The 12,563-nt window shown below is 34.8% G+C and overlaps 2 protein-coding genes and 1 pseudogene across 3 annotated transcripts in view; 2 read left to right on the plus strand and 1 right to left on the minus strand.

Annotated features, from left to right (window-relative positions):
- LOC149798245 (tripartite motif-containing protein 2-like) overlaps nt 1-12,563 on the plus strand; it is a 169,580-nt gene that overhangs the window by 47,195 nt on the left and 109,822 nt on the right. The gene's annotated exons all lie outside the window — the stretch shown is intronic.
- LOC149798246 (uncharacterized) lies at nt 4,168-9,174 on the plus strand. Its single transcript, XM_089963377.1, has 4 exons — nt 4,168-4,695; nt 6,149-6,382; nt 6,738-6,879; nt 8,033-9,174. The coding sequence occupies exons 1-3, from the start codon at nt 4,397-4,399 to the stop codon at nt 6,799-6,801; spliced, it is 597 nt and encodes a 198-aa protein (XP_089819503.1). The 5' UTR covers nt 4,168-4,396; the 3' UTR covers nt 6,802-6,879; nt 8,033-9,174.
- Nucleotides 6,886-10,224, minus strand: LOC149798247 (uncharacterized; annotated as a pseudogene).

Raw genomic sequence — 12,563 nt, forward strand, 5'->3', positions numbered from 1 at the left:
ATCATTTTTTGTTGTTGAGTGGCACCAGTCAATGCGATTCTTAAGGTCATCTGACCAATATCTTGATTTGATTTTGGATTGGAAGCATTTTGATTAGTATCACCTGACTGCATGGGTTGCATGCATAGTAATTTATAAATATTGGAAATAATAGTGGCCCTAAAATGGAGCTTTGTGTTATACCTGATTTAGTATTGGGTGAAAATTCTAAAATAACATACTGATTTGCAAACTTGCTGATTTGCAGACTTGCTGGAATTTGTTACTTCCGTAAGATTAAGACTAATTAATTGATTCAAAGGAAAACTTTTAGCTTAGACAGGAATGTTTCAATGATTTACAAATTCCTATTCTTACTACATGGCCATCTTCCTTGTTATTAATTTTTCAGTCATTTTTGTTCAGACAGTAACACAGGAGTATGAAGCATGTAAGCTGGACTGACCTTCTTAAAATATTTTGCTCTGATATACATCTACTGTTGCTTGGCAATATACTTTTAAATTTTATTTAGACAATAATAAGTAAGTTCAGTAACTTCTTGGTCCTATTTTTCACCAGTTTTTTACATAGGCATACTCTTGCTACTTTTAATTCATCAACCTCCACCCCCCCACATTTGTGTTTATTGTCAAGTTGACAAGATAACAGAGTGATTTTGGTATTTTTTGGGCATGAAGTTTCAAGATCAGTGGTCAGATTCCATCACTGATCCTGTTGATTTGGATGTGTTGAATGTATGCAGACTGTCATACATTTGTTTCTAGGTAGCTTTTGCACAGAGAAAATTTTAGGCATTTATTTATTATTTACACATTCTTCATAAGGAGATATAGCATATTGTGATGAGTGAGATACACCAATTATTGTTTATAGCATATCGTGATGAGTGAGATACACCAATTATTGTTTATAGCATATCGTGATGAGTGAGATACACCAGTTATTGTTTATATTTGATTAGAGTAGGGAATGATGATATGAAACCTGTTTCAAGAGATCACCTTTTCTGCGATTGAAGGTGGTATCTTGAGGCAGGTTTTTTCTCAGGGCTTGAGTTTACTAAATTACAGATATATATGTTTTGCTTGCTTGCTCCAGTTTAGATTCTTAACAACATGAATTCCATAATGTTTTTATTATTTAGCATTTTCAATTTAGTTATCTTGAATATATAGCTCATGATCAAGATTTCTGTTTGCTGATAAGTTTTGCCTATTGCTATGTGATATTGCCATTGTTTTTAGGGGACTGATTAAAGTATTATTCAGTGAGCACCAATACTCAGTGTGATATAAATCTTCACCCATTTTTTTTTGTTCAGTGTTCTAACATTGGAATCAGACTTGTGCAAAGTAGAATCCTCAGCATATAGATCAGATTTTGAATGTTGTAAATACAGGGGTAAGTAATTTATAAACCATATAATACAGGCCCTAAAATAGATCCCTGTGTAATTCCTTTGTTGATGGACCTCAGCTCTGATTTAATGCTGTCAATAACAACTTGTTGGCTGCTGTCAGAAAGGTATGATTTGAACCATAAAAGTGATACATGACAATACTTTTACCATACCTGTCTTATTCCCAGACAGTGTTGGAGGATTTTATAATTCAAAGAGTGTTTTATGGTCTCATGGTGGGGTCAGTGCACATGAAAAATGATGCTTTGTCATCCAATTAAGAATAAACTATTTTTTTTGTATAAGTCTGTACAAAATGATTGAAAAGTCAAATCTAAAAAAAGAAAATAAAGTATTTAATATACATACTTACAAGCAAAAGAAACAGTTGGCAAACATAGTATTGTCAGATATCATCACCATACATATGCACATAGCAGTTTACATAATCACAACCATATTGACATTAGATAAAAACGTGAAAGTTTCTTTCTTTAAAATCCATTGGATGGCTAAATATGGTTTAATTTAGATGCAATCTTTGCTGCTGTCAGTAGTTCAGTAGGGGGTTTGAATGTAATGCAAGTGTAATTTGTGTTTTCTTAGCAATAAATAGGGACTGGATGGAACTGTTGTTCAAACTTTCCTGCTGGATTCTCAGAGCATGTCCTAAATGAGTCGTTCTTGATGACGGTATGTTTGCATTGTCAGAACTGTATCCAGTGCAGTGTGACCACAAGATATGCTTGTCTATATAGAAAAATGAATATACTCTGTACTTCACATTAGGGATTGACCATGTCACAGGAGTTGGGGGTTGGGGAGTGGACATAATATTTCAGATTTAATGGTATCTGTTCCAGTACTACAGTAGTAATAAACACCTATCTCTAGTATGGATGTTAAAACTTGATCAGCACAAAACAACTGTACAAACATGAGTGTGTGCTTATTATTGTCTGTCAGTCAGTTTCATGGCTAGAATCATCCTGAGAAACATTGGTCAATTAATATTTGATATTTTAACAAGATTACAATAGTACAAAATTGTAAAGGTAACAGTCTGTACATAATCAGTTGCATGTCAGATATACATGTATGCTGGTTTGTCCAGATGTTATGTACAGGTGGTATTTCTCTTTCAACATGTGTCATACACTCCAGAATGACTTAAGTCAATATGTTCTTTGCAGTTTGTGTATGTACAAAGAATTACTGGTAGATGCTCTCTGTTGTTACTGTGCTTTACAAAGTTGTTTTTGTTGTAGGGTTTAACACCATTTTTCAGCACAAGACAGGCTGTACACGGCTGCTAGTATAAATAGTGGAGAAAGAACCAGGGAAAACCCTGGAAAGAACCACTGACCCACAAGAAGCTACTGGCAAGCTTTCTTACATATCCATATTGGCAGAACCCGAGACTTGAACCCATGCAGACAAAAGTTTTACAAAGTAAAACTCTGCCATCCGGGAGTTTAGAAATTTAGTTTTGCTGGACTTCACTTGCTTCACCAATAGTTTCCTGAAGCAATGGAAATGCATTGAGATATTTTACCTTAAAATGACTGAAATAACCATGCTTTATAAACACTGTCATCCAAAATTGTCCTACTCAGCAGAATCAAGAAATATTTACCTATGAAAACTCACAATCTATACTACAAGTCATATATTCTTCCAGCAATGGATTATTGCTCAAATGTATGGGGAAACTGTTAAATCTGAGCTTGACAGGATTGATAAACTTCAGAAACAAGCAGCATGCATAATTTAGATGCATCTATTGATCATCCCGCAAAAGCATTGGTTACAGAACTCAAATGGTTCACAATATATGACACGGTAGATTTCACAAGGCAGTTCTTTTATATAAATGTTTACATGGAAATGCACCAGAGAATCTTCAGGAATTATTCAGGCCTTTTTCAACACAATACCAGTTGAGATCAATATCACATGGAAACCCTCTAGCACGAAAACCAAGAACAGAGCAATTTAAAAAGAGCTTCCAATACTCTGGTACAGTTCTGTGGAACAAGCTTCCATTACATGTAAAATCTTCTGAAAATATTACAGTATTTAAGAAGAGATATGAGCATGTATGTGTTTCTAATAGATAATGGAATTTAGTATTTTAATACTAACATGTTAAAATAAACAATAATTATTACTATCTTCACATAATGTGCATTGTTATACTCTCCTTAAGAGGGCCTCAAGGGAGAATAGTCCTTGACTAATGAGCCACCCTCTATAAATCATTACTATTATTATTATTATTATTATTATTTATTATTATTATTATTATTATTATTATTATTATTTTAATATATGGAGTAAAAATATATATGGAGTAAAATTTAACTTAAGAGAAATTTTGTCACTGTTAACAAACTTGCCACTAATCTTTAATACAGAAAAAAACATTCCTCATTCAAGGCAGTGATGTGTAATAACTTTGGTTCTTCAATAAGCACCTCTTTCATTTATCTAAAACTCAAAAGGAATTGGGTTGTTCCATTTTGTCAACTTTAGTGGGCAAATTAGCTTTATGGGCTCCCAAACAGCAGTTATCAAAGGACTTAACAGATCACCTTAGCTATTTTCAGTCAGTTGAGTAACAGGTGAAATGGTGGTCGTTTACATTTCAGCACCTTGCCCTTTAATTGCCTCTATGACAATTAACTGTATAAACTGCCCCAAGGATAGTTTTACACGAGCAGGACAGTGTACCATTTATGCATGGTACATGTTACGGTCATATATTTTATTTTCAGACTGCTGAAAAGTTACAGGTATTTTGTACTTATCAAGTTTCCATGCAGTTATGGTATGGTGAGCTAAATCAGAAGCCTTTTTAAAATCAGGTTACTTAGTTCTAACCAGTTCTCCACTATCCATAGCAAGCAACAATGCATAGATCCGAAATGACTAGATAAGCCTTGCCCCCCCCCCTTAGAGATTGTTACTGCGAACCCCAAGCTTCCCATTAAAATGGCTGAATCTTCACAGAATACAGGCACCATGTCAGATTCTCTCTCGTATATTCCCGATTACATTTCACTTAAATACCTTCCTGATCAAGAGAGACTTTCCAGTAAAGTGTTGCAGAAGGGTATGAACTACTTTACGCAAGGATATATACACGTGATCAAAGTTTTGGAGTTTGAAAATAATATTCACGTAGAAGTGAGATGCTGGCCATCTATGAAGAAGAACCAACCTCCTTACCGTCTGCACATTGAAATTACGGAGGAAAAGTTTGAAGATGCATACTGTTCATGTAAAGCGGGGTAAGATTTAATATTTTTTTGTATTTTTCATGAACTATTTTTATGTTTGAACTGTTTAGTTGTTGTTGTTGTTGTTGTGGGGTTTAACGCCATTTTTCAGCACACAATTGGCTATGTATGGTGGCCAGAATTAACGGTGGAGGAAGAACCCGGGAAAAACCACCAACCCACGAGAAGCTACTGGCAAGCTTTCTCACATACCCACATTGACTGAATTATAGACTCAAACTCACGCAGACAGAGGTGAGATGGCAGTGATCTGTAACGAAGAGCGCTTTAGACCACTTGGCCACTTGGGGCCCCGAACTGTTTAGTAATGGCAGCTGTTATAACATAAGTCATACAGGTCATGTATGTGTTTGGTACAGACTATTTAAGTAGTGTGTGTTATTTTTTACTATTTGATTGCACATTCTTTAAAATGGCAAGTATTCACTCTATTTGGATCCTCATACATCTACATTCCTTTAGAAAGTCATTATATACACACTATTCGAGAAGTACATATGACAAAAACAGATGTTAAATTATGTAAATGGATATATTTTGATGAGGTCAACCTAAAGGTGTTAGCGTACTGTAATCTCAATGAAAGCTGCAGCTGTTGAAAATAAAAATCATATTATCATGTTAGCTGTTAATTTCACCCTAGGTCCTTTTCTCTTTACCCAATTTAGCACCTGGCCACCTATGTAAATGTCCACAGTTTTAGTCTGGGGTCATCCATATATGATGTCACATAATTTGAGCGGATTTTTTTGTACCCCACCCCTGTCCTGATCACAAAACTTGGCTCCCTCATATGACATCATTTGTCAAAATTAAAGTTGATTTGAAATCCCTTTGCATTAGAAAAACAATACGACACTGCATTCTAAATTATTTCTCATGTAGATGGCACTGGTGTTGGTTTTGTGACATCACATTTTTTAAATACCCCAACCCCCATCATCATACTTGTTCAATCCCCCTCGGTGTACGATGTCATATATGGATAACCTCTGGAAGCTTTTTGATGACATTTAAGGTGTAAAGCTTTCATTAGTTGGGACTGAATAGACTTTGCATAAACTATATTACTATTCATTTTTAGAAAAATTAATATTTATTTTCATATGAGTAAATTCACTTACATGACCATGCCGACATACAGTATACTAGAATATTTAAAGCCCACATATGTCAGAAATCAAAGGCAGCAGCACTAAAGACAAACAAAAAACACATCTGACATGTTTTATTTTGTATTTATGTCACTGGGAGTATTTACTAATTGCAGTTATCAGAATTGTAACTTTGACACATGTTGTTTGGAAACTTAATACATGTAATGTGTAAACACTTTCTTTGGCATTTCAAAAAGTGGTGTAAACAGTATGCTTCAGATATATGAACCAATAGCATTTATTTTACTTATTAATATGTATGATATCTGAAAAATGTATTGTTGCAGGGTCACTGGGCATTGGTCCCATGTTGTAGGGCTAATTAAGTCCCAACAGGGTTTCAGACTACAGAACTTCACCACTGTTCCTGACCAGTTGAGCTGCACAAGCTTACCTCAGCAATGGCATGTGCCAAGGGGATCGAAAATAAAACCAGTGCCACTTAACCATGTTGTGGTTGCTAGACCGACAGAGAGTAGGAAAAAGAAGCCAGTGGTTTACCAGACAGATATAAACAAAAAGTGTGAATTTAAAATACAAATTATTTACCAACAGAAATACTTGTTTAAAATCTTATTGTAGATGGAACAGAGAGTTAACTATTTATTACTTCCAGACTAAAATAACACAACAACAAAAAAGCTTTAACACTATGTTTTTATTCATCATGCTGATGCAACATACTTGAATTGATATGTAAAAGAAAAATATTCATGTAAATGTACAGTACAATGTCATCAAATAGAACAAGTAATAAGATGTTCATTGAGAATATGTGCAAAAATTATAGATGCCTATAATAGGCACTGATATGATGTAAGCACAGAAATAACATTGTTTAACATGATTATTTCAGTACATTTCTTTTACATTTAGAGTACAAAAAGTGGATGAAAAGGACATGTCTCATCTCTCTAGTCTGAAGGGAACACCTCCATAGTGCAGAATTGCACCAAACATTCCTAAAGTATCAACACCTCTAGGAGACGTGCAGATCGGGTCAATATTATCGTATCAGGTACTATCCATTCATAGTATATTCAGTGTTCATGCTTAACAAATACATCTTGAAAAAGTGTTAGAAGACAACACACTGTCCATATTTTGTTGGCCTTTTGAAACAAAGATGTAGGAATACAGTGTGATAAAAGTTTGTACGTTTTAACTTTACATATGAGACGTTCTATATGTACCCTATGTTTGGCAATTTTGTTTCTCAAAAGTGTCTCAGAAGCTGTGATTTGCCTACTTGCCGATGCAAATGGTGGAATGTTTGCTTCCAAACCATGTTCATTTGTTTCTTTTGCAATGTTAAAACCTTTGTCTACTATTATGGCATCTCCTTCTTTAATATAACCAATTGATTTTAGTATTTTAAGCATATCATAAAAACCAGATTGGTCTGTGATAGATTTATCTGAAATTGATCCTGTACATTATTCTGAAGCAAACATTACACAACCATTAGGATCACAACATATCAACCCCTTTAGAGTTGTTGCAGATTTATAATCACTATATAACTGGCTCTGTAGGCAAAGTGCACTTGGAATTTGAGTTTTAACTTCAGTTCCATCTATAATAATAATGGTAGTGGGAAACTCTTTCCTATATTCAGATGGCATGTTTTCTATTATAGTATCTCTATGTGGTCAAATTGAAAGCTGGCCAAGTTTTAAATACAAAAGATCGAGCCATATGTTAAGCACAACACTGGCTGACTGTGCTGAGAGTCCAAACCGTGTGGCCAACTCTTTTAAACCAAAACCATGCCTAAGCCTACATATTGTTGAAAAACAGTCCATCTTCCTGACTAAGGCTTTTTATATCCATTCGTCCTGGTCCATATTTGACTGGACACTATATATGGGCTAGAAAGGCCAATAAAGCTAAAATTCTTATGTATGCGTATCCTGTATAGTATTTAAACAATGTTTTCAGTGTGTTTTCTTTATACTTCACAGTTGTTTCACTCAATGTTTGTTTCTTGGCAATTATTTTCTTCAGATGTTGAATTTCTTTATCTTTTGATTACACTTTAAGTTGAAGCTCTTGTTTCTCTCTTGAACTATTTGACAATTTGTGCTTTAGATCCTGATTCTCAACTGCTAATATATCCATTGCTGATATCCCTGTAAAAATAAGAAAAGTATTTCTTTTCTTCATTTCAGACAAAGTACCTGAGAGAAACTACACAAATAACTCAGGACTGTGGTAATACATCTGTGACAAGGGCTTCTCCATTGTGTTTACCAAATGAGTTCAAACCACTCAATGAGAACACAAAGTGCATAAATCCATGTGACACTGAGGTACAGACAAGAAATCAGGCCTTGTCGGATCACTGGTTTCATGAGAGAAAAGACAGACTTACAACATCTAATTTTGGAAAAGTAATATCAAGGAAATCTAAACCCAGTGAAAAGTTTATTAACAGTTTATTTTTAAAAAATGATGTGAAAGCCAAAGCTCTTGAATACGGTAAAAGACATGAGAAAACTGCTAAAGAAAGGTATCTTGAACTGTATGCTTCTAGGCATTTCCATGAGTGTGGCTTTGTGGTTAATAATGACTTTTCATTTTTGGGTGCCTTGCCTGATGGGCAACTGTGTAACAATGGAGTATGTGGAAATGTGGAAATTGAATGACCCTTCTCTGCTAGAAAAATGCCTATTGAAAAAGCATGCAGTGATATACCAGATTTCTATTTACAGAAGGATGAGCATGTATCATTAAAGAAAACAAACAGTTACTATGCACAGATTCAAGGCCAACTTATGGTTACAGGCAGGGACATATTTCAGCTTTGTGGGGTGTGGGGGGCAAAACTTGATTAATGCAAATATCAACATGCTGGCTCAGGATGAATAACAGATTAGAGAGATAGCAATAGCAGGGACATCATTTCAGGTTTCTTTTTTTTGGTGGGGGGAACTTGACGGGCTTGTTAATTTTCGTATATAGGCTATATCAATTTTACAGCACATGCAAATTCATGGGTGGGAGGAATGCCACCCTCCCCCCACCCATGACATCCCAGGTTACAGGTTGTGAATTTTGTGAATTCATTGTGTACACGCAAGAGGTAATGGATGTGGAAAGAATTAAAACAGACATTCCATTTATGACTTAATGTTGCAAAAGTTAGCTAAATTTTACAGAGATTGTGCAATTCCATATATGCAATCTTCAGAATAAGTGATTAAAATACTTACATGGGTTTATGTACTTTAAGATTAATGTCTGAATTTATTCTGAAATTAAAATTGTTAAATTTCATATGTAAAAGATTAATAAAGCTAAACATATTCTGTGAGTTTCTTGGCCCTTACTTAGTTGCGTTTTCTTCTAAATGCAGGCATTTGCATTTATGTTGACTGTTTTCACTTTGTTGTGAAGAAGCTCTCTTCACTGGAAGTTTTCTTGCTGGCATACTACATGAACCATCAACTTGAATGGGGTCTGGGTAATTCGCAGTTGGTCCATTTCCTCCAACAAAGTGCTGAAAAATATGTATATTTACAAAACAATATATGACAATCAAAAAAGCAAATTTGGCATTTTATATTAATATCAACAAAGAAACATTTTATATCTATATTTTAATTTAGATGTATGGACAATGTAGTCTGAAATAAAGAAGTTTTATTCTTATTCATGACCTAGTCATATCATAAATATATTTTCCATTATACATACACTGACAATAACCTAATGTATAAACCTGTTATTAATTCCTTCAATACAAGATAAAAATATCAATAGGGCTGGTATAGGATAAATGTATACTTACAATTAAAGCACTAATATTATAGGGTGACCTGGATGCCCGAGTGGTCAAAAGCTCTCACCTTTACTAGTCACTGCCATCTCACCTACATCCACATATGTTCCGATCTCAGGCTCGGTCAGTGTGGGTATGTGGAAATAGCTTTTTAGTAGTTTCCCGTGAGTCTGTGGTTCTTCCTGTGTTTTTCATCCACCAGATAAACCTGGCCGTCATGTATAGCTTATGATGTACTGAAGAAATGTAGTTAACCAATGATAACAACAACAATTACATAAACCAGCCTTACGAAATGTGTATTAGATATTTTCCTATTTAACATTACTTTCTAGGATACTAAATATACTTATTTACCATAGTGAAATCTAAATTGAATTACCTTTGAGCAAATGACCTTGTGTTGGTTCATTCTGGTGATATTAAGCTGTTTGTGCAGTCAACCACACCCTTTATCCATCGTTTCACCTTTTCCAAATCACGTTTTGGAGTCAAAAAACGTATAAAACAGCCTCCTTCCAACCTTTCTGGATATCTCTCATCTGCATTGCATGTTCCCCATGCACACTGAAGCACCATTTTGTCAATATATCCCAAAAATTTGTGGGTAAAACATGGCGGATGTTACTGTAGCATCTGACGCTGTTGTCCGATTGGTCAATATTTGTGGATTTGATTGACAGGTCGGATCTATGCATTCATCCTTGAGTTTTGTTAATGCAGACTGACAGGATTGTTTCCATCTATTATTCAGGTTGTGATGGGTGAAGTATTTTGAAAGGTAACCATAGAGATGTTTGGAAATGTGCCTTTCAAACAATTTTTTTTATAATGGATGGCAGAAAAGATATAGTTATCTGGATTTTATTTTGATCCCTTTTTATAAAGAGATATACCCTTGTCAGTCTTCAGTTGTGATTGGTCAGAATCCCATTAGCAATGTTTTTGATTATGTAGGTAAGCGATGGAACAGCAATAACGGTATAGTTATTTAAGATGAATGGAAATGTCTGATCCACTCCAGTTGATTTCTTAGAACTTTTTTGTTGACTTCATAGCTCTACACAGGACATAAATGGAATAGTGAATTCTTCGTTACAGGGATTTACACCTAATAATATCTTTTAGCTGGTTGTATCAATGTTTTTGATGTATTGGAGTTTGGGGTGTGGGTTGTATTAATGTTTGATGTATGGGAAGTTACATTTTTACATTAGTGAAGTGCTCATTGTATCTTAACAATATCATTTGCATATCATCAATTAATGTCCCAGCAATAATTCATTGATTTAAAATCTGACAGTAACTTAAATTGGAGTTAAAGCCTTCAGAATTTTTACATTTGTTTTGGACTCAACTGCTTTTTCAAGTGATGTTTTATACAAATTTCATTAGCAGACCATCAGTAGATCTTTCCTACATGAGTTTATAGCTATTCCAATCCCTGACTTTATGACAATAGTCTCTCTTTTGTATGACTTTATTGATTTATGTTACAAGCCATGCAGGTTTCTAAAGGGGTTTCACTCTTGTTTTTGAAGGAGTTATTATGTTGATATAAAACAGAGTTCATAATAGAGTACAAGGTTTCCAGTGATTCAGAGAGGTCTTCAAAGAGCTTAGAGTAAAAGGTTGTCAACATTTAATTGTTATGAAGCATGTGCAGGAGATAACCTTATGCTTTGCGTCATATATATTCATGCCATTACTTTGCATGTACATGTAATACAGATAGGATAATGGCCACTTGCTGATAAATAAGGGACCTGTACTTAATGATATTCTCTGATTTATTGGTATAAACATGATCAATTAGTGTATTTGACATTTCAGTGACTCTTGTAGGTGAGGTAGCAAGTTGATAAAACTCAAAAGATTCAATAATGTTCAGCCATCTTTCATTCTTACAAGCTGAGTAGTCCATGTTGAAATCCCCCATTACAATAACTTCAAGGTCATGATCTAGAGCTACCTCAAGTTAAGTATCAAACTTCAATATCCAGGAGACAGGTGAATCAGTACTACCAGTAGTATTGACTTCAATGAGGCAAAATTGATTTGTATCCATTGATATGGACTCAGACTGATTGATCTAAATATCTTTAAATAGGAAATCTTACTGTCTTTATATAGTTTCATATCTTGCCAAGTTCCATGGGTGTCCACAGAGATTTTTTCTGGTTGGGGTTGGGGAGGGTGGAGCAGAGCCAAAATCAAAGGGATATATTTGTATACTGCAAAGTAGATATTTTAAAACATCAAAATAGCACTTACAACCCACCCCACCCCACTCCCTGTGGATGCCCATGCCAAGCTCATTATTTTGTACCTTTACACTGTGAAAGGTTTCACATAAGCCTAGCACATAAACTTTTCTACTTTGATTTAACATGTCTGCCTTTGTCAGCTTTTGTCAAGATGTTTCTGACATTGATGTTTTGCCACTTGAAGCCCTTACTTGACCAGGCCTTGTCAGATTTTGTCAAGATGTGTCTAATATTGAGGCTTTGCCATTTTAAGACCTTTCTTAACCAGGCCTTGTCAGGTTTTGCCAAGATGTGTCTAATATTGAGGCTTTGCTATCTGAAGCCCTCTTATAACCAGACCTTGTCAGGTTTTTTCAAGATGTGTCTAATATTGAGGCTTTGCCATCTGAAGCCCTCTTATAACCAGACCTTGTCAGGTTTTTTCAAGATGTGTCTAATATTGAGGCTTTGCCATCTGAAGCCCTCTTATAACCAGACCTTGTCAGTTTTTTTCAAGATATGTCTAATATTGAGGCTTTGCAATGTGGCTACAACAGTTGCTATCTTGAAAACCTTATCACGCCTGGGAAGTTTTATTGATAATAGTTTTTAACCTAAATTTTGAAGATATATAGTTTGCACTAAATACAATGCCAGTTGGACCTCAAATAT

This window comes from Sinohyriopsis cumingii, chromosome 6 (genome assembly GCF_028554795.1).
Source record: "Sinohyriopsis cumingii isolate HCF-2022 chromosome 6, ASM2855479v2, whole genome shotgun sequence".
Classification (NCBI taxonomy): Eukaryota; Metazoa; Mollusca; class Bivalvia; order Unionida; family Unionidae; genus Sinohyriopsis; species Sinohyriopsis cumingii.

Coding starts and splice junctions, on each gene's coding strand:
- LOC149798246 (XM_089963377.1), top strand. CDS start 4,397: ATGGCTGAATCTTCACAGAATACAGGCACCATGTCAGATTCTCTCTCG. Junction 4,696..6,148: donor TACTGTTCATGTAAAGCGGG/GTAAGATTTAAT, acceptor GTATTGTTGCAG/GGTCACTGGGCATTGGTCCC. Junction 6,383..6,737: donor CAGACAGATATAAACAAAAA/GTGTGAATTTAA, acceptor TTTTACATTTAG/AGTACAAAAAGTGGATGAAA.